General features: G+C 36.7%; 1 protein-coding gene across 4 annotated transcripts in view; it reads right to left on the reverse strand.

Annotated features, from left to right (window-relative positions):
- The window catches only part of LRRC49 (leucine rich repeat containing 49), a 154618-nt gene that overhangs the window by 17439 nt on the left and 110484 nt on the right, over positions 1 to 26695 (reverse strand). For all 4 annotated transcript variants that reach the window (XM_045810682.2, XM_087856817.1, XM_045810681.2 and 1 more), the window contains 3 exons: positions 14966 to 15203; positions 6604 to 6789; positions 3766 to 3875 (listed from right to left, as the gene is read on the reverse strand). In XM_045810682.2, coding sequence (XP_045666638.2) covers positions 3766 to 3875; positions 6604 to 6789; positions 14966 to 15203 — 534 coding nt within the window. The remainder of the gene's footprint in view (positions 1 to 3765; positions 3876 to 6603; positions 6790 to 14965; positions 15204 to 26695) is intronic.

Here is a 26695-nt window from a genome sequence, read left to right on the forward strand (position 1 = left end):
TCTTTAAAAGTTGCTTTATCTTTTTGAATTTCTTGCCTCCATTTTCTTTTACTTTACTTTGGTATTTTTCTAGCTTCTTGAGTTGAAAGCCTCATTCATTAATTTCTAATCTTTCTTGTTTCCTAACATGTATATAGAAGATCTAGCATTTCCTCCCAGTACTGTTTTAGCAAAATCCCACAGGCTGTGACACAGAGTGTCCTTGTTACCAAATTCATTTATGTTATTTATAACTTTGGTTTTAATTTATTCTTCAACCCAAAAGAGTTAAAGTATTCTTTAAAATCCCTTAAAAAAGGAATATGATAATAATAATGAAAATGAAAAAAGAACAAAAGCCAAAACAGAACAAAACCGAAAAGGTAATTTGAGCAGTTATCTATAAGCATACAGTAAAAGGTAAGCTTCTACATACTTTGGAACCCTAGAGTCCTCAATTCAACTCCTAGAGACAGTCATTTTTAAAAAATCAAATATTTTAAAATTACACAAGGACATCTTTGAAATGTCTGCCCCATATCTCATAAATCACAGCACACTATACAACTGTCCTATAACTTGCATTTTTATTTTCTAAGACATCTTACAGACTGTTTCATATCAGAACCTCTAATTATTTTTTGACTTGCAAGTCATCGGTCTTTATTAGTTGAAATCGAGTGACTTTTCGTATTTTTGCTATTATAAACACTGGCTGCATTATTTGTGCTCACGTAAAAAACACTATCTGAAAAAGATTCCTTTAAGCGAAATTACTAAGTCGAAGGGGACATAAATTTAAAATTTGTTAGGTATTGTTAAGAATTGCCTCAACTTATACCACCGTGTGTAAGAGTTCTGTTTCAACATGCTGTACACCACCAAACTTTTAGCCTTTCCCCCACAAGGTTCTCTCATTGTTTTAAAATTTTCATGTCTATGACTTTGATTGAGGTTAAACATCTTTTTTAAGTTTAAAGGCACCTGTATTTTGTTTTCCGGGAAACTGCTTCTCCTGTTTGTGTTTCCAATTTCAACCGCATAAAATTTTGGCTTATTATTTTCTAATTTTATGGTATCATTAGAGAAAGTGATCTGTTTGCATATGTTTTTTGGGAAACATGGAGATTTTCTTTGAGTTTAATATATGTCCAATTTTTGCAAACATTTCATTGGTGTTTAAATAGAATTTGTTTTTGAGGGCGCCTCGGTGGCGCAGTCGTTAAGCATCTGCCTTCGGCTCAGGGCGTGATCCAAATGTTCTGGGATCGAGCCCCACATCAGGCTCCTCAGCTGGGAGCCTGCTTCTTCCTCTCCCACTCCCCCTGCTTGTGTTCCCTCTCTCGCTGTCAAATAAATAAATTAAATCTAAATAGAATTTGGTTTTGAATTGGGAATAAGAGTCTGGGAATAAAATTATAAATCCATTTATTTGATAAACTGCATTAACTGTGTTATTCAAATCCTCCATATTCTTTTTTTGGGGGGGTTTATTTGATATATTGACCTATTAGATTAATATCTATTACAATAATTATGAATTTGTCAATGTATACTTGTACTTGTTAATATATTTAGGAGCTTAGTTACATTAAGTTTCATAATTATCATATTTTTTGGTAGATTGTAGCTTTTGGTGCCACCAATTCTATTACCACTAATATTAATATTCCCAGATTTGTTTGTTGTTGTTGATGGCATTTCCTTGCTATGTATTTTCATCCCTTTATTTTCAAACTTTATATATTGCTTTCTTCAGGGGTATTTTTCAAATACAACATGTAACTCAATTTTTAACCCTGATAGCCACTATCTATTAATAGGAGAATTCCATTTATTAATATTTATTATAACTAACATGTTTCTTTTTCTTTTTTCCTCCCTCCAGATTTTTCTTTTTAGTGATTTAGAATCTGTACATCTAGCTTTTCTTCTTAATGGTAGTCCTTAAAATTTTAATATACACAGTTAAACATGTATTTTTCCATCAACTTTTGGTACTAATTAGTACCTATTATTACTCCCAAGGGGGAAAAAAACTTAGGCAAATTTAACTTCCTTTCCCTTAAGAATTTCTGGGACTTTTATTTTCAGGGTTACTAAATTTTTTTTGTACTTAATACTAAATATTTTTTGATAACCATAATTTTTTTAGATTTGTATTTTACTTTTTATTATTATTTTAATTTTTAATTCCTTAATGAGCATATTTTTAAAAATTAACATGTAATGTATTATTTGTTTCAGGGGTACAGGTCTGTGATTCATCAGTCTTGCATAACACCCAACGCTCACCACAACACATACCCTCCCCAGTGTCCATTACCCAGCCACCCTCTCCCTCCAACCCCTCCCCTCCCCTCCTGCCACCTTCAGTTTGTTTCCTAAGATCAAGAGTCTCTTACGGTTTGTCTCCCTCTCTGGTTTTGTCTTGTTTCATTTTTTTCCTCTAATTTTTACTTACTTCCACACCATCAGTTTTTGAACTCAATGCTTCCTATTTCTTGCGCTCACTGTTCATTTTGTAGCAGTCCCTCCTTCGGTACTTTTTTTCTTAAGTGATTCTATAGGTTTTTTATGGGATTTAGATTCTACCAATCAGACACACTTGGGTAGGATCTGAAATCAGAACTGAGCCAAGTGGGGAAGCAGAGGTAGCACACAGATGACCATTTTTTGGGGTACAAATTACAAACGTGTAATGGTAAATTCTGCAACCAAGTTCCAGGGACAGGAGTGGGGAACTTCCTGATCCCCCATGTAGGGAAAGCGGTACGATCCTGGAGGTTGCAACTGGGATGACAGTGTCCTGATCAGCCAGCTGCCTGAGCGGGGGTGGCTGCTTCCTTGCTGGGCTGGTTCTGTGGTACCATTCTGGGAGTCATCAGACTGCTTCCCTGCCCCTTCCGATGATTTTATAGACAACGAATTCCTTGTGTATCAGTCGTTTTCTGCTTATTCTAGCCAGAGTGAATTCTCTTATCTGTAACTGAATCATGACTGACAGCATCCTCGACTTTTCTCCTTGCATCCATGCACATTTTCTCAGTGTGTTCTGTCAGGTACACCTCTCCTAAGTATTTATCAAACTATCCTTCCCTCCACTCTCACTGTCCTAGTTGATGCCTTCAAAATCTCCCTCCTGGACTATACCGAGCCTCTTGATTAGTCTCCAGTCCTTCCATCTCTGTCTGCTCAAATGGCAGCCTTTCTAGAATATACATCTAATCACATGATTGTTGTGCTTAATTACAAAGCACAAGTATTCAGTTTTGTTTTGAATGGATTGCAAAGCTCTTCAAAATCAGACCATAATCTTTCTAGCTTCATTTCCTGTCACTATTCACAATTATCCTATGCTCCAATTATACAAGCTTGTTACAATTCCTTGCACCTTTGCAGATCTCTTTCCCCTATATCCTCTACCTGAAAAACTCCTTCTCACTCCTGAGGAGATAGACAAAATGTTGCCTCTTCTGTGAAGCTTTCCCTTAGGTTCTTCCAGAGTGCATCTGGTCCCCACACCCCACAGCCCTCTCTGAAATCGGAGGCGTCTACATCTTAAGTGCTTACATATATCTTTTAAATTATTAGTTTATAAGCCACAGAAGAGCAAGAATTTTGTCTTATATTTTTATACCCCAACACTTTGAAGAGCGCCAGCCACAGACAAATTTAGGATCCATGTTTGTGGGACGCACAAGGCCAGTTAAGAGGTGCGTGAAATTTATCCCTTTTTCCTAGTGCAACAGAAATTCTATAAAAATGATAGAAATTAGAGATTACCTGGCATCACCCAGAATTGAAATCAGACGGTACTGGGGTAACTCGGAAGATGCGACATGTGCTAGGATTCCAAAGAGCCTTTCAGCCATTATCATATCATTCTGCGTCACCTGAAGAGATGCAACGGAGAGGGGTCAAAATGACAGTCTCTAGCTTGATATAATTAACACAATTCCAAAGAAATTTCTAACGTATTTTCTTTAGTCCAGGGAAGTACCTTCTCCTGGGCTGTAAGAGGAGAGTTCTCATTGACATCCTTTTCTTCCCTAACTTAACTGAAATGAAGATGTACCAATGTGGCTCATGGTGACGGAGGATGACCGCGGTGGGGAGTTAGCTCTAACTCAAAGCAATGTTCCCTGAGAATTATACTTGAGGCAACTTAAATTCTTAATGAATTTTTTCCAGAAAGCCTGTAATTTCTTGGAGTATATTGATTTAGGGGGAAAATTCTCAATAACATTGAGAATAACATTGTCCCTTTCTGAGAGATGGAACATTAGATAAGCAAGGATACTCCTGTTCATTCTAAAATTATGTCTACCTTTCTCTCCACAAGGAACAACTGTCACAGGTATTCTCTGTGAGGGCTTATTCCTATGTTAACCAAGAAGGTACTAAAAGCTGAAAGTGGGACTTGGATTACTATCTGGGCATATTTTCTTTAATATAAGAAACGGTTGCTTGCATTTTAAATACTGTTCGTTTGTCTATATAATCAGTGGTTCCCAACCGGGGCCATTTTGGCCCCTAGGGAACATCTGACAATGTCTGAAGACATTTTTGGTCATCACAACTGGCATGGGGGTGCTACTAGAGCCTAGTGGGTTGAGGCCAGGGATGCGGCTAAACATCCGTCATTGCACAGGACGGCCCCCACAACGAAGGATGACCTGGCCCAAGGTGTCAACAGAGCTGAGGTTGAGAAACCCTGGTAGAGTTAAATTTTGGAACTTAAAAAAATTCATTAATACTAGCTGTAATACACTTCACAGCATTTTCCAAAAAATAAACCCATAGTTCACTAGCATCTTATACACAGGACTCAGGGCGGCCTCACACTTGCCCTAAGACCTTCAGAGTTAGGAGGCTGCTGTTCCCTCAATTCTTTCCTTTAGCCGACAACTAAGTTATTTGGTCTAACATAGTCACCTAGTGGCCAGTGCAGGCCACTACTCCATCTTTTCTTCTCGACGCTCACAATTCAAATTTAATTCTACCTCGAGTGGTATTATTCTCTCTCATATACAAAGAAAAGTAGGTATATAGTGTAACATAACTACATATTGTCAAGGTTGAGATAAGCAGCTTTATTTTAGGCTGTTAATAAAGGGTCAAATATCCTGGATATTGACATTTTAGGAACTTTATCTCAGAATAAGTTATATTGGTTCTTTCTAATTCTTCTCTATTTTATGTAATTATACTGTACCATTCCTTCCCATTTCAAGGTTCTACCATAATTAGTACATCTCTAGTAGTGATCCATGTCTGGGTAAATATACTACTTAGGTTAACGGGGTCAACAGTTTGGCCATTAATGAAGGAGAAAACTCACCCAGAGCCAAAATAACTATTCTACTTCCAGTCCAGGGTAGCTTTGGAAAATGTGGGACTAATTATTAGGTCTGATCAATGACTCACAACCTTTCTGGGAAGTATCAAGAGAACGCACAAGAGTACAGAAGACTGAACCAAATCTCTTGGGAACTAGCTGGAGAAATTAGTAGTCTGAAGGTTCCAGATTTGTCCTGCATCTTCAACAGACAGCTGATACTGTGGTCACGAGCCTACCGTGGTTGATGCAAATTTCACTTGGCTGTTGTACACTGACGCAGAGAGCTCCAGTGTCTCAACGCTCTGCTAGATTTTCAGAGCACTTGCAGTGCATCAGCTGCAGGGAAATACAGTGGCTATTACCACCATGCTGGCAAACTTGATTACAGCGCGTTTTACAATAAGGAGGTCTTCTGAATTTTAAGAGATAATAGTAATAATACTAACAGCATATTAGAGATCTTCTTTCTTTGGAGGATTATTTAAATTCAGTGCAGGAATTCCACAGGAGAGGAAGATGCATAGTTTCTCTTTTCTTCCAAAAGAGCATTTAGAGAACATGGTCTTTGGACAGCAGGAAGATTACCCTTGTGACAGGCTTAGCAAAATGAATCCGAAAAATAACCTTTCACTAATAATATTCCAGGGTGAGTTACACAGTGCAGGTAATCCACTGGCAGCTGTTACAAACTATTAACAAAGCAGTCCAGACATTTGTAAGTGCTTGTTTTATTACCTTTTCTTCTCATTTTTATTTTCTCTTCTTTTACCTTTCTTCCTTATTTCTCTTTCTCATCTTTTCTTTTTTAAATTATTCTTCTTTCCCTGCATACATTCTCTTTTTTTTCTCACTTTATTCCTGCCTTCCTCTACCATGACCCTTATCAGCTGACCTTTGGGTACTACTTCCCCATCCTTCTTATGTGTCCAGCAGTCTGCAAAACACTTGGAAGAATACAAAGATCAAGTACCTACATAAGTGTTCTTTTTTTCCTCAACTGTCATCCTATCAACCTTTTACTTCTCTGAATGTTTACAAAGAACAGTAAAAGTATTTGCTATTCACCATTATTTCATTGCTATTTTTAAAGTCTGTCTAGTGCTTTAGAGATTTTTGATGGACTTTTAGCTTTTTAACATTGTAAATGTCAAGATTTGGGAAAAACCCACAATATTTCTCAAAAGTTCCACCATGGTTCCTGAAATTCTTAACCATTTTTATGACTATTTCCCCTAAAAAGGAATATTTTAATTCTACAGTTGACTTAAGTTTAAGCTTACCTCCGTCCCGTTTATTTTCTGCATACTAAAATGGCTCAGCCTAAACAGTACATAGTATTTCCAGAGTGTAAAATTGACAACTGGATTTCCTTGAGGATCAACTGTCAACTGGTCGACACGGCGGAGTTGCGCTAGTGCATTAAATTGCTGCAGCATTACAAGATTTGTTTCCTTGAATTTCAGGTGCTGCAGTAATAAAGCACAAAAAAGAGCTGAACATTGAATTTAAGCATCTTAAAATACTCACATTAAAGCTTCACTGATCATTCCCCAAGAAGTCTGTAAACTTTAGGCCTAACTAATATGTTTTCAATCACCTTAAATCAACTGAATCTACTAAACTTACATAATTTTAGTCCATCTGATACATCATGGATGGAATCCATTAATCCACCCAGAATTGAATTTGAAGTGATTTCCCATCTGCAAAAGATATCCCCCATTTATGAGCAAACTAAGATCCTTAAAATTAAATAAATATACAATAATTCAGACTTTTAGGCATTACAATAATTTCATATGCTTTAAACTGAAATTAAATCTACAAAGGAAAGATGAGAAATAAAACTTCCAGAGCTTTATAAATACAGGGCTCACAATGGTTCTGAGAAGAACTAATTAGTCATTACCACCTGTATCTTGCCAATTGCTATTCAGGCTAGTTAAACTCGCCATGGGAAAAGAAAATCACTGAAACTGAAATGCTAATGTAAGTGTTCTTTCTGTGAAATTGGATGCTCTTTTCTGAACATATTGTCTCCATTTCTATCTTCTTTAGGGAGGATGATGTAGCAAAAAGAGAAAGAACTATAAGAGGGCAGGTGAAGGAAATCACTTGGCTAACAGAGAAAAACACAATAATAAAAACTCAAGGGAGAACTCACAGTTTCTGCAAATACATACTAATAAGTAATATAATGGTACCACAAACAGCAAATTGGAAAAACTGGAAAAAGCTAATTTCTCAACCTTATTTTTTAAAAATTTTAATTCCTGTATAGTTAACATACAGTATTATATTAGTTTCAGGTGTACTACTCAGTGATTCAACAATTCTATACATTACTCAGTGCTCATCACAGTAAGGGGACTCTTAATCCCCTTCGCCTATTTCACTTACCAACCCCCCCGCCACCTCCCCTCTGGTAACCATCAGTGTGTTCTCTATAGTTAAGAGTCTGTTTTTTGATTTGCCCCTTTTTTCCTTTATATATATCACATATATCCATATATATATATATATATACACACACACACACAGTGGAATATTATTCAGCCATAAAAAGAATGAAATCTTGCCATCTCTCTCTCTCTCTTTCACACACACACACACACACACACACACACACACACACACACACATATCCATTCATCTGTGGACTCACATCTTCTTTATCCATTCATCTGTGGATGGACACTTGGGCTGCTTCCATAGTATGGCTATTATAAATAATGCTGCAATAAATATAGGAGTGCATATATCTTTTCAAATTAGTCTTTTCATATTCTTTGAGTAAATACCTAGTAGTGCAATTACTAGATCGTAGAGTGGTTTTATTTTTAATTTTTGGAGAAATCTCCATACTTCCTCCCACAGTGGCCGCAACAGTTTGCATTCCCACCAACAGCATGCAAGGGTTCATTCCTTTTTTCCCACATCCTAGCCAACACCTTTGTTTCTTGTCTTTTTAATTTTAGCCACTCTGACACGTGTGAGGTGATATCTCATTGTGTTTTTGATTTGTATTTCCCTGATGATGAGTGATGTTGAACATCTTTTCATATGCCTGTGGGCTACTGTTTGCCTTTGGAGAAATGTCTGTTCGTGTCTTCTGCCCATTTTTAATTAGATTATTTGTGCATCTGGTGTTGAGTTGTATACATTCCTTATACATTTTGGACACTGACCCTTTACTGGATGTCATTTGCAAATATCTTCTCCCATTCAGTAGGTGCCTTTTAGTTTCAATGAATGTTTCCTTTTTTTGTGCAGAAGCTTTTTATTTTTATGCATTCCCAATAATTTTTACTTTTGTTTGCCTTGCCTCAGAAGACCTATCTAGAAAGAAGTTGCTTCAGCCAATGTGAATTAAGTTACTGCCTTTTTTCTCTTCCAGGATTTTTATGGTTTCAGGTCTCACATTTACGTCCTTAATCCATTTTGGGTTTATTTTTGTTTATGGTGTAAGAAAGTGGTCCAGTTTCATTCTTTTGCATGTAACTGTCTAGTTTTCCCAACAACATTTGTTGAAAAGACTGTCTTTTTCTCATTGCATATTCTTGCCTACTTTGTCGAAGATTAATTAACTATATAATCATGGGTTTATTTCTATGCTCTCTACTCTGTTCCATTGATTTATGTGTGTATTTTTGTGCCAATACCACACAGTTTTGATTACTACAACTTTGTAGTATATCTTGAAATCTGGGATTGTGATACCTCCAGTTTTGTTCTTCTTTTTCAAGAGTGCTTTAGCTATTTGGGTTTTTTTATGGTTTCATGCGAATTTTAGGATTGTTTATTCTAGCTCTGTGAAAAATGCTGGTGGTATTTTGATAGGGATTGCATTAAATCTGTAGATTGCTTTGGGGAGTATGGACATTTTAACTTTTCTTCCAATCCATGAGCACGGAATGCCTTTCCATTTCTTTGTGTCATCTTCAATTTCTTTCATGAAAGAAAGAAAATTTATAGTTTTCAGAGTCTAAGTATTTCACCTCCTTGGTTAAATTTATTCCTAGATATTCTATTATTTTTGATGCCATTGTAAATAGGATTGTTTTCTTAATTTCTCCACTATTTCATTATTAGTGTATAGAAATGCAATGGATTTCTGTATATTGCTTTTGTATCCTGCAACCTTACTGAATTCATTTATCAGTTCTAGTAGTTTTTGGTGGAGTCTGTTGTTAGGTTTTCTATGTATAGTATCATGTCATCTGCAAACAGTTTAAGTTTTACTTCTTCCTTACCAATCTGGATGCCTTTTATTTATTTTCCTGTCTAACTGTGGTGGCTAGGACTTCCAGGACTCGTGAATAAAAGTGGTGAGAGTGGACATCCTGGTCTTGTTTCTGATCTTAGGGGAAAAGCTCTCAGTTTTTCACCATTGAGTATGATGTGAGTTATAGGTTTTCATAGATGGCCTTTATTATGTTGAGGTATGTTCCCTCTAAAACTACTTTGTTGAGGGTTTTTATCATGAGTGGATGTTGCACTTTGTCAAATGCTTTATCTCTATCTATTGAAATGATCATGTGATTTCTAACCTCTCTCTTGTTGAGGTGATGAATCACGTTGATTGATCTGTGAATACTAAATCACCCCTGCAATCCTGGAATTAAATCCCACTTGATCGTGGTGAATGACTTTTTTTTAATGTATTGCTGCATTTGGTTTGCTAGTGTTTTGTTGATGACTTTTGCATCTATGTTCATCAAAGATATTGGCCTGTAGCTCTCTTTTTTTGTATATATTTATCCGGTTTTGGTATCAGGATAATGCTGGCTTCATAGAATGAATTTGGAAACTTTCCTTCCTCTTCTATTTTTTGGAATAGTTTGAGAAGAATACGTATTAACTTGTTTTTATTTTTTTTTTCTGATTCTCACATTTTATTTTTTAAAATATTTTTTTATTATATTATGTTAGTCACTAAACAGTACATCCCTAGTTTTTGATGTTAAGTTCCATGATTCATTACTTGCATATAACACCCAGTGCACCATGCAATACGTGCCCTCCTTACTACCCATCACCAGCCTATCCCATTCCCCCACCCTTCTCCCCTCTGAAACCCTCAGTTTGTTTCCCAGAGTCCATAGTCTCTCATGGTTCATTCCCCCATCTGCCTTCAAATGTTTGGTAGAATTCACCTGTGAAACTGTCTGATCCTGGACTTTTGTTTGTTGGGACCTTTTGATTACTGATTCAATTTCGCTGCTGGTAATCAGTCTGTTCAAATTTTCTATTTCTTCCTGATTCAGTTTTGGTAGTTTATATGTTTCTAGGAATTTGTAAATTACTCCTAGGTTATCCAGTTTGTTGGCATATAATTTTTTATAATATTCTCTTGTAATCCTTTGTTCTTTCTGTGGTTTCAGTTGTTATTTCTCCTCTTTCATTTCTGATTTTGAGTTCTCTCTCTCTCTCTCTCTCTCTCTCATGAATCTGGCTAAACATTTATTAATTTTGTTGATCTCTTCAAAGAACAAGCTCCTTGTTTCATTCATCTGTTCTACTGTTTTTTATTTCTATTTCATTTATGTCTGCTCCAATCTTTATTATTTGCTTCCTTCTATTCATTTTGGGTTTTGTTTGTTCTTTTTTAGCTCCTTTAGGTGTAAGATTAGGTTGTTTGAGATTTTTCTCCCTTCCTAAGGTAGATCTGTACTGCTCTAAACTTCCCTCAAGAAACAGCTTTTACTGCATCCCTAAAGATTTTGGACCATTGTGCTTTCATTTTCATTTGTCCCCATGTATTTTTTTTATTTCCTCTTTGATTTCTTGGTTGACCCATTCATTGTTTAGTAACATGTTATTTAACCTCCATGTATTTGTGTCTTTTCCTGATTTTTTCTTGTGGTTGATTTCTAGTTTCACAGTGTTGTGGTCAGAGAAAATGCATGGTATGACTTCAGTCTCTTTGAATGTGTTGAGACTTGTTTTGTGGCCTAATACATGATCTATTCCAGAGAATGTTCCATGTGCACTTGAAAAGAATGTGTATTCTGTGCTTTAGGACGGAATGTTCTGAATATATCTGTTAGAACCATCTGGTCCAACGTGTCCTTCCAAGCCTTGATGATTTTCCATTTGGACGATCTATCGATTGATGTAAATGGGGTGTAAAATCCCCTACTATTATTGTACTACTATTGATTACTTCCTTTATGTTTGTTTTTAGCTGTTTTATGTATTTGGGTGCTCCCATGTCGGGTGCATAAATATTTACAACTGTTAAAATCTTTTGTTGGATTGTTCCCTTTATTATTATATAGTGTCTCTGCCTTTTGTTACAGTCTTTGTTTTAATGTCTGTTTTGTCTGATATAAGTATTGTTATCCCAGCTTTCTTTTCACTTTCATTCGCATGATAAATGTTTTTCCATCCCTTCACTTTCAATCTGCAGGTATCTTTAGGTCTGAAAAGAATCTCTTGTTGGCAGCATACAGATGGGTCTTTCTTTTTTATCCATTCCATCACCCTATGTCTTTCAACTGGAGCACAGTCCATTCCCATTCAAAGTAATTATTGACGGGTAGTACTTATTTTGTTGCATGTTTTACGTTTGTTTTAGTAGTTCTTCCTGTTCCTTTCTTCTCTTGCTTTCATCTCTCATGGTTTGCTGATTTTCTCTAGTGATATACTTGGATTTCTTTCTATTTTTTGCATATCTATTACTGGTTTTTGTTATGTGATTACCATTAGATTTATATATAATATCTTATGCACATAGCAGTCTCTATTAAGTTTGAACTCATTATAAAAGCACTAAAATTTTACTCCTCTCCCCTCCACATTTTAGGTGTATTGGGTCATACTTCATATCCTTTTTTGGAGTCTTTGACTGATTTTTATGGATATACTTAATTTTACTGCTTTTGTGCTTCCTACTTTTCTTACTCCTGCTTATTGTCTTTCCTTTCCACTCAGAGTCCCCTTTAACATTTCCTGAACGGCTGGTTTAGTGGTGATGAATTCTTTTAATTTTTGTTTGTCTGGGAATTTATTTATCTCTCTTTCTATTCTGAATGATAGCCTTGCTGAATAGATCATTCTTGGTTGCAGGTTTTTTTCTTTTAGCACTTTGAATTTATCATGCCACTCCTTTCTGCCCTTGCAAAGTTTCTACTGAAAAAAATCAGCTGGTATCCCTTGTATGTAATTGTTTTCTCTTCTCTTGCTGCTTTCAAACTTCTCTCTTTACCACTACTTTTTGCCATTTTAATTACTATGTGTCTTGGTGTGGACCTCCTAGGGTTGATTTTGTTGTGGGCTCTCTATGCCTCCTGAATCTGGATTTCTGGTTTTCCCCCCAGATTTGGGAAGTTTTCAGCTATTATTTCTTCAAATAAATTTTCTGCCCCCTTTTCTCTCTCTTCCTCTTCTGGGGTCCCCACTGTGTGAATGTTATTATGCTTGATGGTGTTGCTGAGTTCCCTTAGTCTATTTCCATTTTTTATTATTATTTTTCTCTCCCCTGTTCAGACTGATTGCTTTCCCTTACTCTGTCCTCCAGATTGCAGATCTGTTCTTCTGGTTCTTCTGGCCTACCATTTATTCCATTTAGTGTATTTTTAATTTCAATTACTGAGTTCTTCATCTCTGATTGGTTCTTTTTTTTTTTTTTTTATGTTTTTTGCCTCTTTGTTGAGGGTCTCACTGAGGTCCTCCACTCTTTTCTCAAGCCCAATGAGTATCTTTATGACCATTACTTTAAATTCTCTATCAGATACGTTACTTATCTCCATTTCATTTAGCTCTCTTGTGATTTTGTCCTGTTCTTTCATTTGGGACATATTTCTCTGTTTCCTATTCTGTCTAACTCCCTGTGTCTGTTTCTGTGTGTTGAAAAAGTCAGCTCATCTCCTGCTCTTGAAAATAGCAGCCTTAAGGAGAGGTCCTGTAGTGCCCTTGCAGAGCAGTGCCCCCTGTTTACCGGAACCCAGTGCTTCAGTGGTGTCTCTTATGTGTGTTGCGTGTGCCCCACTATTGTGGCTAAGCTGTGTTTGCCTTCAGTCCAGTCATCTGCAATGGCTCTCTCTGTCTGTTATGGGCAGGGTTTGGTCCCTGTGTTGTTAGTGGGCTTGAGTTGAGTCAGACCAGGCGCTTGCCAGAGATGCAGTAGCACTGAACTGCAGGGCACTTTCCCTGTGCTGTCCCCTGAGAAGCTTTCATTGGTGGGTGAGGCCTGCAGTCAGACCCGTTATCTGCCTCCAGCCCATTGCTGGTGTCACAGTCAGACTTGTGTGTACGGTTATCTTCCCCTCTGCCCAGGGCAGGAGTCATTTTGGAGTGGTGTTGGCCCCTTTGGGGGCTGCTTGCATAGTACCAGGCTTGCGGCACTGCTTTGGATGGGCTCTGGTCAAGGGTAGATTAGAAGGGGCAGGTCCCATAGGAGAGTGCGGGTACAGAGCTCATGGTGCCAGCAAGGTCTGCATCCATCCACTGCAGGAAGGGACCTGCTGACACTCAGGAAACCTCCTGCCCAGGCCAGGATGGAGGGGGCATGTTCACGGGAGTGTGCAGGGATGGGGCATGCCGCTCACAATCTACGTGGATAGTGTTAGTGTTGTGCTCGCTCCTGCAGGTGTCTGTGTACCTAGGCTGTGGAGTGGGAGAGGGAAATGGCACCTGCCAGCTCTTTTGCTCTTGGAAAGGGCTCCAAAAGATCTCTGCCCCTCCACCACTTGCTCTGAGACCAGTAAATAAATCTCCTTCCCATATATCCCAGGTATTTTTTAAACTGCTGTTTCTATACTGTATGTCAGTGGAGAGGTTTGTTGTGCTATTTCTTTAAGGGTGGAAACTCAGTTTCCTCTTCTCCCAGAGCCGAGTTCACTTATTTTTAAATTTCCAGGTGTTAAGCCCCACTGATTGTAAGAATTCATGGAGTTAGGCCCCTCTGGTTTTCAAAGCCAAATGTTATAGGGATTCATCTTCCCAGTGCACGTCCCCATGCCTGGGATGCCTGACATGGGGTCTGCTCCTCTCCTCTCCTATGGACAGTTCCGCAGGTCTGTTTATCTTCCGACCTATCTCTGCCCTCCCTACCCTCTTCAATGTGGCCTCTTTTTTACATTAAGCCACGGAGAGTCTGTTCTGCCAGTCTTCGGGTCATTTTCTGGGTTATTACATTGATGTGGGTGTTACATAGCTGTAGCCACAGAATGAGGTGAACTTAGGATCTTCCTATTCCACCATTTCCCCTTCTCGAACTAATTTTAAATGAGCTACTCAAATTATTTTAGATGTTGTTAGGGGACTACTATAAAAATTATATATAAATGTACATGTCCCATTAATACCGGGTAGGATAAATGAATATATAATATATATTAGGTGAGGTCCTGATGAATGCTTTATAAAGTAGAAATACATAATTTGAATAGAATTATATTAGTTCTTTATACTCCATAAAGAATCATTTTATAGAGAGATAATTTCTAATATTAACAGAAAACTGCAAGGCCATTTATGAATACTAATTTAAATCCCAGATCCGGAAAATCAACACAAAAACTTAGTTTCCCGGCCAGATAGAAACTGCATAAATAAAAGTGAAAACAGGTCTTCGGCCTGAATACGCACGTCATGACTGAGAATAATTCCAATATACTACTACAAGGAAATGTTTACCAGAGAATTAGGAAATTTAATCTTCAATTTGGGAAGCACTTGGACGATTTCATCAAATTCTATGAAGGTGAAGGACACTGTTGTCACCATTCCTGCTGTTTGAACACTCCAGTTCCGATCTAGAGATTCCAGTGCTCCTGAACCATACAGGGAAAGTGTGTCCCCATCCACTTCAACAAGGTGTGTGTCTGTGACAGATAAACCTTGTAAAGCACTGGTGAGTCCTGAGTCCAGAGACCTGGAAAATGCAACATACAATTTTAAATGAAAGTCTTATCATGAAAAGTAAATAAGAGACAATAAAAACCTGTTGGCAAAGGTATTTGAAATTTTATATCCATTTTTTGTTTCAATAATTAAACCCAGAGCACCAAAGATTAAATTTCAACAGAATATTGGGAAGTTTTGTATTCTTCTAGTTTTTTAATGTTTTTAATGTTAATTAAAAAAGAGGCACATGTGAACAAAAAAATACCACTTTAAACCCAAATTATTTATACCAATTAAAGGTAATTGATATCTTATTTAGTTTTAAAACAATTGATTTAGTATATCATGGATATCTTTTCTTTTTTTTGGATATCTTTTCATGTTAGCACAAATATGTTTTCCTAATCTATAAAGTATCCCACTGTCTAGCAGAAAAAAAACCTGCATTTTCCAGAACACTATTTCTATATTAAGAACCATATAATACAAAAATATATTTATAAAACACGTGGGAAGACACGTAATTACTGTTAACAATAGTTTACCTCTCAGAAGCTAGATAAAGGGGTAACTTTGACTTCCTGTTTTTTGAATACCTCAATGTTGTCGGACCTTTTGCAATTGCATACTACATTACAAGCAGTGAAATTAATGAAGATTTCTTCCCCATTTTGAAACTTAAGATGATGAAAAATAATTCACTATTTAAAATCTGTCTCTACATATGTATACATATACACACACATATACATATATAATATACACAAAATCACTTCACATACTTTACTGAAAATGATAATTGTTACTATTTCCAAAGTAGGGGCCACATTTTCTGCAAAAGGTACCCAAATGATAGCCAGAGAAGAAAAAAAATAGCTCAATCCAACTCGAATTTTCTGATTTGTGAATAGAGACATAACTATTTATTTTACCCAATCTCAAAATTCAAACAAGGCTTGGCTTTTGTTCTTTATGTTTTTGTTCTGCTATTTTTGCTTTCTAGCAGTATTTATTTGCCTTTACTAATATTAGTACTTTGCCTTCTTTCGTGCTCCTATGAACTTCTATATACTCCTCCAATATTTCACTTCTCTTACTATATCATAACATACAATTTGCCTTCTCTATCAGTGAATTCCTTGAGGCTAGAGGCTATATTTTCTCATCTTTGGGGCTCTGGGGCCTGGTAATGATGGGCTTTTCGCAATGTATGTTGAATAAACGAATTATTAAAGAGCTTCAGATTTTTTATAATGCCGATACTGGAGGAGAAGACCGACACGCCATTGCCTTGTTGTTCTATTATGTTTTACTGGACTTACGTGCATTTCTCTCAGAGGCACTGGTTAACCTGTAACGCATCTATGTGTAAAGTAACAAGCTAGGTAATAACGGTCAATTTGAAGTGAATATGCAACTAAGAAAATACAAAGAGTCTTTTTATTTCTGCCAGACTCGTGCTTAAGACAATGATTATTATATGACAGTAGTTAGACATTCAACGAGCAGTAGTATTTGAATAACCTATAATCCTATAAAGGTAAAGGCTGATAACAGAACAAAAATAAGACAGAATTAAGAGTTCCTTGTATTGTACTTTGTGTGCCAGCTTTGTGTTGAGCTATGTAAAGCAGACAGTCATTTCTGGAATAAGATACAGGATACGAGTTCTATTTCACTGCCACTACAATACAGAAGGCTTGCTGGAAAGAGCGCACACCCCTGTTACAGCACTTACTGCACTGCGTGGCAATTACCTGCTTGTCTGTCTCTCTTACCAAAACGCTGTGATCCTTGAGCGCTTCGACTTCGTCACCTTAGTAGATGTGGCACCTAGCACAGCTCCTAGCACATGCTGTGTTCAGTAAATATTTCTTTTTTTTTTTTTAAAGATTTTATTTATTTATTTGACAGAGATAGAGACAGCCAGCGAGAGAGGGAACACAAGCAGGGGGAGTGGGAGAGGAAGAAGCAGGCTCATAGCGGAGGAGCCTGATGTGGGGCTCGATCCCTCAACGCCGGGATCACGCCCTGAGCTGAAGGCAGACGCTTAACCGCTGTGCCACCCAGGCGCCCCTCAGTAAATATTTCTTGAATGAATTAATGAAGTGAGACAATGACGAAGTTTTTAATGACTGTCTATTGAATCTTAAGAAGGATGTTCAAAGTATAAGCTGTGGTTTGAGCAAAGGGGCAGAATCAGTGATACAGATACAGACTGTAAGGGTTAGCAAGGTCTTCTCAGGTGAGGCAAAGGCAGATAATGAAGAAATAAGGTCAAGGCAAGGAAAAAAAAAACCTAGCTAGTTGATGTAGTGATGCCTAATGGCCACGATACCCAGCAAACCAAGTTCATTTTAATGTAGAAACGATGGGGAATCAGAGCTATGAATAAATCTTTTGGAAGTGTCTTGCCTTTCTTTTTCTTTTCCATATGATTAAAAGTTAAAGAATATAAACTCCAAGATAAAAGGCCTTTCATCAGAAAGGGATTATTTATTTTGTATAAAGGTTTGTCAAGCAAACTATTGGGAAAACAAGTGAAATAATAAGTAAGTCTACACTCGGCAAAATAGTAATATGGCTACAAAAGAAAGCAGAAGTAGTTTCTAACTTACATAGATTTCACATGGGCATTCTGTAAAAAACGAATGGTGAGTTTTCTGGGCTATAGAAAGGTTCGTCTTTCTCAACAGGAAATGTAGCCCCTGTTAAACAGGTCACACAACAGCTAACCCATTTCAGTTGTTTTCTGAATGAGGCTTGAGTTTTGCCTCAAACTCTGGCCAATATAGAGTAGAGGAACCTGTTCTTGGGGGAAGGTATGCTCTGATTTGCACAAAAAATTACTTGGAAAGTTTGCTAAAAATGCTTGTGTATGTTGGGCATTGTCCCTCCAGTTTTCCGTGTATGCTTGGTTGGTGTGTCCACAATTTTGTACTCATTCATACCTACATATTATTTCATTTGTTCATTTATTCAGCAAACATTTGCTGAAAGCCCATTATATACAGGGCACTGCTAAGGATTCTGGCATAGGCAATTAACCCACCTGTATTGATAAGGACAGTCAGTGTAGAGATCACGTGCAAGTGTTGAGTATATCAAACCTTTTCCTCACTTTTATAGGGCTATAGTCTCATAAATATAACTGCTCTAATCATACTCTGCAATTAATTTAATAAACACATGAAATATAATTAAACTGAAATGACCTCAACCTCTCTTAAACAAATAGGTTTATCTGTAGAGCTTAGTATGTGTTGGGTGTTAGGATAGGTGCTGGGGATATAAAGATAAATTAAGACTTACTTGCTCCCAATAAAGAGCTCCCAATATGGATGGAGGGTAGAGAACAAGACAAATATATATATTAATGGTAATACAATGTGCTCATTTTCATATAATGAGTACTTAAATGATATGCTATGAGAACACAGAGGAAGGAATTCTTCTAGCGGGGAGAAGTCAGTTTTCAAAAGGAGGCAGCATTTGAACTGATCCTTGAAAGATGAACAGTAGAATTTCACCAGAAGTAGAAGGAGGAAGCACACTTCAGGTAAGAAAAACTAAATGAAGAAAGCCATAGAAGCCTAATTACATATAACATATTCAGTTAAGAACAATTTCAATATGGCTAAAACACTGAAACACATGGAAGAGTCGTAGCTGAAGATGAAGCTGAAAAGTTAGATTTTATCCTAGAAGGTTGAAGGGCAGAAAAAATAATAAAAGAGCAAAATAAAAAGGTAACAGGACCATATTTGATGCACATTCTTAAGCACCTCCAATGCACCATGCGTGGAGCGAGGTGCTGGTGCTGGTTACAAAGACGAGCAAGGCATTTCTTGATCCTTAAGGATCTACCTCGGAGAGATAAATTGGCCAACTTTGTGGAAGATATAGCAGGGAGAGGCTGGATGGAGGGACATTAATAGGAAAAGCAGTGCTATGGTGTCGACTAGATCATATAAGGGCATAACAGAAAGGAGGTCATGGTAGTAGAAATGGAGTTGGCAAGAACACCAGACAGACCCTAGTTCAAATCCCAGATTGCCACTGATAAACAGAGGACTCAGGGAGCAAGTGATTTAGTTTCTTTGTAGTTTTGGTTCCTTGTACGTAAATGGTGATTATAATACATATTTTTTCGAAGTTGTTATAGACTAGAAATATTCGGAACCATATCTCATGGTCAGCTCAATACAATTTAGTGACTATTATTAATAAAAGAAGAGAACATGATATAACATGTTAAAGAAAAAATAAAAGCAGAACTTAGTGACTGATATTGGGGAATAAAGGAGAAGAAAGAACCAAATGTGGCTCAAATTTTTATAATAGGCGACTGGGTCAAGTGGTCTAGTTTTCAGCCCCTGTCTAGTCTAAATTAACAACTCTAAGAAATGTGGCATTCTTCTATGGAGGATCCATGTTTTAAAATTTGTTTTCCCATGAAGCCCAATACATTCCATGTATATTTCCCACCTCAAATATCTGCCATCAAATAGGAATTCTCTTCAAGATCTTCACAATCAAGTGGTTAATTACAAGTACAAATGTTCATTTAATCAATTTGATCTTTATACAGAATGGGTCAGAAAAATATTCTATGCCTTCTTGATTAGTATAGAACTCTAAGAAAAGACAGAGTAATTAATTTAATGCAATAAAGTAACAAGTCCCTGAAAGCCAGGCTGAAAAAAAGAATATACTCTTAAACGCCTAAATGGAAAAAAAAAGACAATATTTCAGAGGATTATGGGGTTTTTTGGTGTGTTTTTAAAAATCTTTAGGCTTTCTATAACAGGCTAGAACAGAAAGACTTAAAATATTTCGGAAGATTCTTTTCCCGATGAATAAGTGGTGCTGATTCCTATAATAACGTATTTTATGAATTTCTATTACAACATTCGTAGGTGTGGAAATTCATTTTATGCATTATATTTTATTATGGTAGTGTTGGCTAAAGTACCACAGTCTTCATAGACAGGAAATGACCAAAAATAAACCAGCTTCACTGCATGCATCCAATGTAAGCAAAGAAAACATTACACCAAGTACTTTCCCATTTCTGGCAGAGGAAAGAAACCTGCAATATGTCACTTTACTGTAGAGCTGTCCCAAGTACAGTGAACAGTGAAATCATTAATGGGATATACCAAAGTTTTACAGAATTTCTTCTCTTTATGTGCCTATAATTTTTTCATGGGTACTTGTTTCCAGGCATTTAGTTACACACCCATAAGCCAAAGGTCACAGACACTCTAACACAAGAATTAGCCACTTTTTTGGCATTATGAAAAACTTAAGACTATAAATGGGATTGTTAAAAATGGAAAAACTTATGCGGTATTAAAAAACAAATTGGAACCCTAAGGAAGGGACTTTGTGACCCTCTAGCTCTCTACTTTCAGAAAGAGTCAGGCTTATATCATTTAGAAAGATGAAATTTAATTATATTTTTAAAGACAGAGAATATAGTAACGCACCTTCTAAAACTTAAAACACTTCACTGTGTACTTTCAGATAAACTAGCACAAAGACTGAACACATGTGCTTGAAATCTCCCTCTAAAACCCCATTAAAGTAACTGGACTGATGTAAACCCACGAGTAGTACAACAGTTGGGGGTGGGGGAGGGACAATCTGCTGTAAGTTTAGAAAACTTCTGGAAGCTGGAAAGTAAAGAATGTTGAATGACGAAGAAAAACAAAGGAAGTTATTGCTTGGCATATGCACTGGGGACAAGAACAAAGATGACAGCCAAACTGCCCAGGAGGGCTTTTGGAAAGGAAAGAACAGTAGATATGATAGAAGATGGGAGTAGAAGTAAGACTGAATACAGGGGCTTTAATTGAAGATCTGTAAAAGGGCCCTACCACCTACTTCTCCCACTGTCAATAAAACAGTCAGGCCGAGTGGCATTGTGGATCAGTGGGAGAAGGAAAGAATACGCAATATGGAGCACTGGGGCAATTGGTTATTCCCATATGAGAAAAACAAACAAATCAGACCTCAATCTCAAACTTACAAATCAATTCCAAGTGTAATAAAAACTAAAATATGAAAAGCCAAATTTTAAACCTTTAGGAAGACAAAATGGGAGGATATTGTTATAATCTCAATGTAGTAAAGGATTGATTTTTCTTAAATACAATCCAAATGGATGAACCATAAAAGAGAAGGTATATATATATTGGGTATCTTCAAAATACAAATGTTATTTAAAGGCAAAGACATTATGAGATTGCTTAGGGGAAAGCAGAGAGTGAAAAGAAGGCTCAGCACTAAAATCTGAGTAACTCTACTATCTAGAGGTTGAGAGGACAGAAGTACTTGAGGATATCAGAAAGATACATAAGGCAAGAAAAGGCTACTAGTAATATGATGTAAAATAATAAACTGTAAACAATGGTCCAAAAGGAAGTTTATAAGGTCAGGGAGAGAGCAGGCTTCAAGAAGAGTAAACCCTATTCAACAGATAAACAAGAAGTTCAAAGAAACTGGAATGTAGTAAAGGCAGCACACATTTCTTTGTTTAATAAATAATAATAATAACAACAACAAGAATAAAAGACAGGCAATCAGAAACTCCAGATAAAAACAAACCATGTAAGAAAAGCGTGGCTCAAGTGGGAAGCAAACTAAAGTGTGGTATGGTTTTGAACATGTTTTGAAGTGTGATGAGGAGGGGGCCATCTGAATTTGATGCTAAGAGTATTTTCCTTGAATGGTTTAGGAAGCAGAAAATGAGACGTAATCACAGTACACTACTTAATGCTCAAGTAAAAGACAGTTGCATAAGCACAGCAACGTAAACACTGCTACTGGTTTTCAACCTTTAGAGACTACCAGTTGACAACGTTATGGTTATAGAACAGATATAAATAATATTAAAATTGAAATGTAAAAGTATAGCTCATAGAATATAGCAAAACTGGGGTTCCAAATGAGAGAAAGCAGTAGAACTCTAAAACTCCTCTCCTTCACAAAAGCGACAAATATCCTAGCAAAAGCTGTCAGAATCAACTTTTTCAGAACTCTGGCATCTAACAAAAATTTACAACCACCAGAGAAATGTGTAACAAAGAAAAACCATGCCAAATTTCAGTAAGAGAGTTCTGTGAATTGTAACTTACCCTGTTAACATGCCCTACTCCCCAACTCAGCGGCGGTGTTGAAGATGGGAGCCCATATTCTTTGTGCAGGTTGCTGGTACCAGAAACAGCAATACATACTTTGCTCTCAAAAACTTGGGGTTGCGTGTTTTGACCTGTCTAGTGGTTCCCTGAAGGATCAACTAAAGAGCTTGCCTTTGTTTCATCTGTCTCAGAACTTTCCCTGGGCAGCGGTGGCTTCCTAGGTGGCATTTGTTGAGAACACTTAAACATGAAAGTGTATTTAGGTGCACCACACGTGGCAAACAACAGACAGAGCAAAAAGCCTGAGGCAAAGAAAAGAGGCTGAGGAAGGAGATGGTTGGGGGAATAAGGGCTTTGTTAAGTTCTTTTGTAAGCACTCATCTCCAATAGTTGAAAGGCAAAGACAAAGGGAGACTCTTGAAACAGCAAGAGAGACGTGACTGGTCAAGGGACCCTCAAAATTAACAGCCAATTTCTCATCAGAAACCATGGAGGGCAGAAGGCAGTGGGATGCCATATTTATAGTGCTGAAAGAAAAAACTTTCAACCAAGAATTCTATATCCAGCAAAGCTGCACTTTGAAATGGAGAAAGTAAGACAGCCCCAGATAAACAAAAGCTGTGAGAATTCATTGCTAGTACACTTGCCCTATAAGAAATGCTAGTCACCTAAATTGAAATAAAAGGACACTAGACAGTAACTCAAAGCCATATGAAGAAATAAAGAATACCTGGAAAGGCAATTACATACGTAAATATAAAAGACAGTATAACTGTATTTTTGGCTGGTAAATCTTCTTTCTCTATATATGATTTAATAGACAAATTCATAAAATAATTATAAATCTATGTTAATGTGCACTTAATGTATAAAGATGAAATTTGTGACAATAATAACATAAACAGAGTGAAACTATATAGGAACAAAGTTTTTATATATTATTGCAACTAAGTTGGTATTAATGCAAACTAAATTGTTATTAATTAAGATGTTAACTGCAATCCCCAGGGTAACAACTGAGACAATAGCTAAGAAATACATGCAGTAAAAGGAATGAGAAGAGAATCACAATGGCACACTAAAAAGTCCTTGAACATAAAAAAAGTAGTGGAGGAATTGAGGAACAAAAAAGATATATGACAGAAATCAAAGAGCAAAATGACAGAATGAAGTGCTTTCTTATCAGGATTTGATCGATTAAATTCTCCAACTAAAAGGTGGTTATTAGCTGAATGGATTAAGAAAACAAGACTGAACTATATGCTGTCTACAAGATTAAAAGACACAGACAGATTGAAATTGGAAAGATGGAAAAAGATATTCCATGCAAATGATAACCAAAAGAGCTTGAGTGGCTGGCTGCTAATATCAGACAAAAGAGACATCGTGTCAAAAGTGTTACAAGAGACCTAGAAGGACATTTTATATCGATGAAAGAGTCAATCCATCAGGAAGGTGTGACAATTATAAACATATTGCACTGAACATCCAAAACACATAAAGCAAGAAGTGACAGAAGGGAGCAATAGTTCTGCAATCATAGTTGGGGATTTCAATACCCTACTTGCAATAATGGGTAGAACTAGGCAGAAAAATCTCTAAGGAAACAGAGGACTTCAAGAGCACTATACATCAACTCGATCTAACATACATAGAAGACTCTACCCAGAGACATTAGAATGTATGTTCTTCTCAAGTGGGCATGGAACACTTTCATAATAGACTACATGTTAAGCCACAAAACAAGCCTCACATAAAACATCTCTGGAAACAATGGAATAAAACTAAAAATCAATAACAGAGAGAAATCTGGAAAATTCACAAATGTATGGAAATTAATAAACTCTTAAACAATGGGTCAAGGAAGAAATCACAAGGGAAACTAAAAAAACATAGCTCATAGAAAGTTGCAATGCAAAAAAGTGGGACAAGTAAAGGGTAGATTCATCTTGCACAATGCAAACTTGAAAGCTACTATCTATAGCACATGGAACAAGAAACAGAGATTTAATTATAATAAATTATGGAAGTTATCAGTAAAAGAACTCTAGGTATATAGCGTTGGGGGGATAAGAAGTGAGTGAGTGAATCCTTGTCTGTTATAGCAAAAAGTCTTTCTAAATCTTGTAAGTTGAGAAAGCATAATACACAGTTAGAGATTTGGTCAAAAAGGAGCTAGCAAGATATTATTTAAAAAAAAACAACAACAAAACAGTAGCCACATAAGTAAAAGGAAAATCAGGTGAATGTGCTATCAGAAAAATCAGTGCATCGGGGCGCCTGGGTGGCACAGCGGTTAAGCGTCTGCCTTTGGCTCAGGGCGTGATCCCGGCGTTCTGGGATCGAGTCCCACATCAGGCTCCTCTGCTAGGAGCCTGCTTCTTCCTCTCCCACTCCCCCTGCTTGTGTTCCCTCTTTCGTGGGCTGTCTCTATCTCTGTCAAATAAATAAATAAAATCTTTAAAAAAAAAAAAAAAGAAAAAAGAAAAATCAGTGCAAAGAGCTTTTCAGATGAAGACTGTCAACTATGTCAAATGGTGTGGAAGGTTCAAGCATAAAATAAGGACTTCCAAGTTCAAGAAGTCAGTCTGGATACTCTACTAAGAGTCCCTGGTGAACACACGTACAAGGTATAATCAGCTCTTTTAGAAATATTTCTTTCTGATGTAAGAGATTTTATATGAATTAGACAACCACAAACTAAATTGAAGAAATCATCTATTCCCACTAAAAGTTATAAGTAATTTTGCATTAAAGTTTTACCAATAATTCACTATCTTCAGAGTTTTACTTTTCTGACTTCAAATATCATCTTTGCCTCCTTGACTTCATAGTTTTTAAGTCATTAAAAGGGTCAGACCAAGATAATGTCATGGTGTCTCCATGGCACTTTGAACTTACATCAGTAAAAAATAAATCTTTTGCCAGAAATTGTGGATCCCTTTCCAATGATTCATTACTGTTCTCCACATCCTCTCCACTGAACCATACATCACTTTTCCCATCTCTCCCAAACTCTCCCTTTGTGCTTCTTGCTTGAAAGGCCTTTGACTTTGTGGAACTTCTAATAAAAATTCTGAAACTCTTGGCAGTAACTACAAGGCATAACAATTTTCACTAACAGATACTTCCTCTTTCTCTTGGAACTGAATACTTGTTTTTGAGACCATAAAAGTGACGACTCTATAAGTTTAAATTATTTTAGAGGGTCACAGAATTTTTGGCCATAAGCTGCCTAAAAGTTCAAAGTGTTGGGAAGATCATATTAACAGTGTGCAATCCATACCTATCAGAGATCGTTTTGCCAGGTAAAGAGCCAATTAATAAACAAAGACACTTCTGCGCTCACTGTAGCTGCCAACACTAGTAAAATGTGAACAGTGAACGGCCCTGTAACAAGAGCACAGGATGCATGGCTTAGACTAGAAGGAGATAAGGCTGATCACTGTTGAATACACTGGGCCTAGTTCCACACTTAGCTCTACCATCACTAACTTCAATATCTACAATAATAGCTTCAACTGCTCTCTCTCTGATGACTCTTACTTCCATTCTTCGCCAACAACCCACTCCCATGGCCACAATAATGGCCTCCAAATTGCTCTTACGTATGTTCCACCTTTAAAATCTCCAACTGCAAAAACTTAAGTCTGACCATAAATTCCCACTATTTCAACTCACTCCTTCATATGCTTCTCATCTTCAACTTCATTTAGACTTCCAGTCTCAGAAATACTGAATTTTCTCCTAATCTGCTGGCAATCTTCTATTTTTTAATACTTTAAAAATCTAGCCTAGATCATATGACCCAATTTCTTTCTTTTATCATTACAGTTGAATTTTTTATTCTTTATCTTTGATCCTTTTTCTCCTTACTCTTTATCAAACAAATAGCTTCTCTACTGTTGTACCTACCTACTCTGTGTTCCTGGAATACTCATTCAACAATTCTGACTATAGTTGCTACAATTTCATGGTCTCTACTCATTTAGTTCCTCAGAATTTTCCTTCAATCTTTCAACACTTCCCTAATTAGCTCCCTCTGGATACCAAACAAGACCTGAAAAAATGGAGATATACCATGATTTTTAAAGTGATGATTTATTATCTTAAGAATGTCAATACTTCTGAAATGAATAACGGAAGTGTCATTTGAAAACAATTCTTAACATTTCCACTTAGATTAAATAATTTTTTACTGAAGTATAGTTAATATACAATGTTGTATCAGTAGATTAAATGACTTTAATATACAATGTTGTATCAGTAGATTAAATGATTTTAATCAGTAGATTAAATCAGAAGAACAAATGTATAAGGATTAAAACTTTGAATAGTGAAAGCAGATTTCCCCTACAGAGGTATTAAAATTTAC

Source organism: Ursus americanus, chromosome 28 (assembly GCF_024610735.1).
Source record: "Ursus americanus isolate L20-20 chromosome 28, mUrsAme1.1.p, whole genome shotgun sequence".
NCBI lineage: Eukaryota > Metazoa > Chordata > Mammalia > Carnivora > Ursidae > Ursus > Ursus americanus.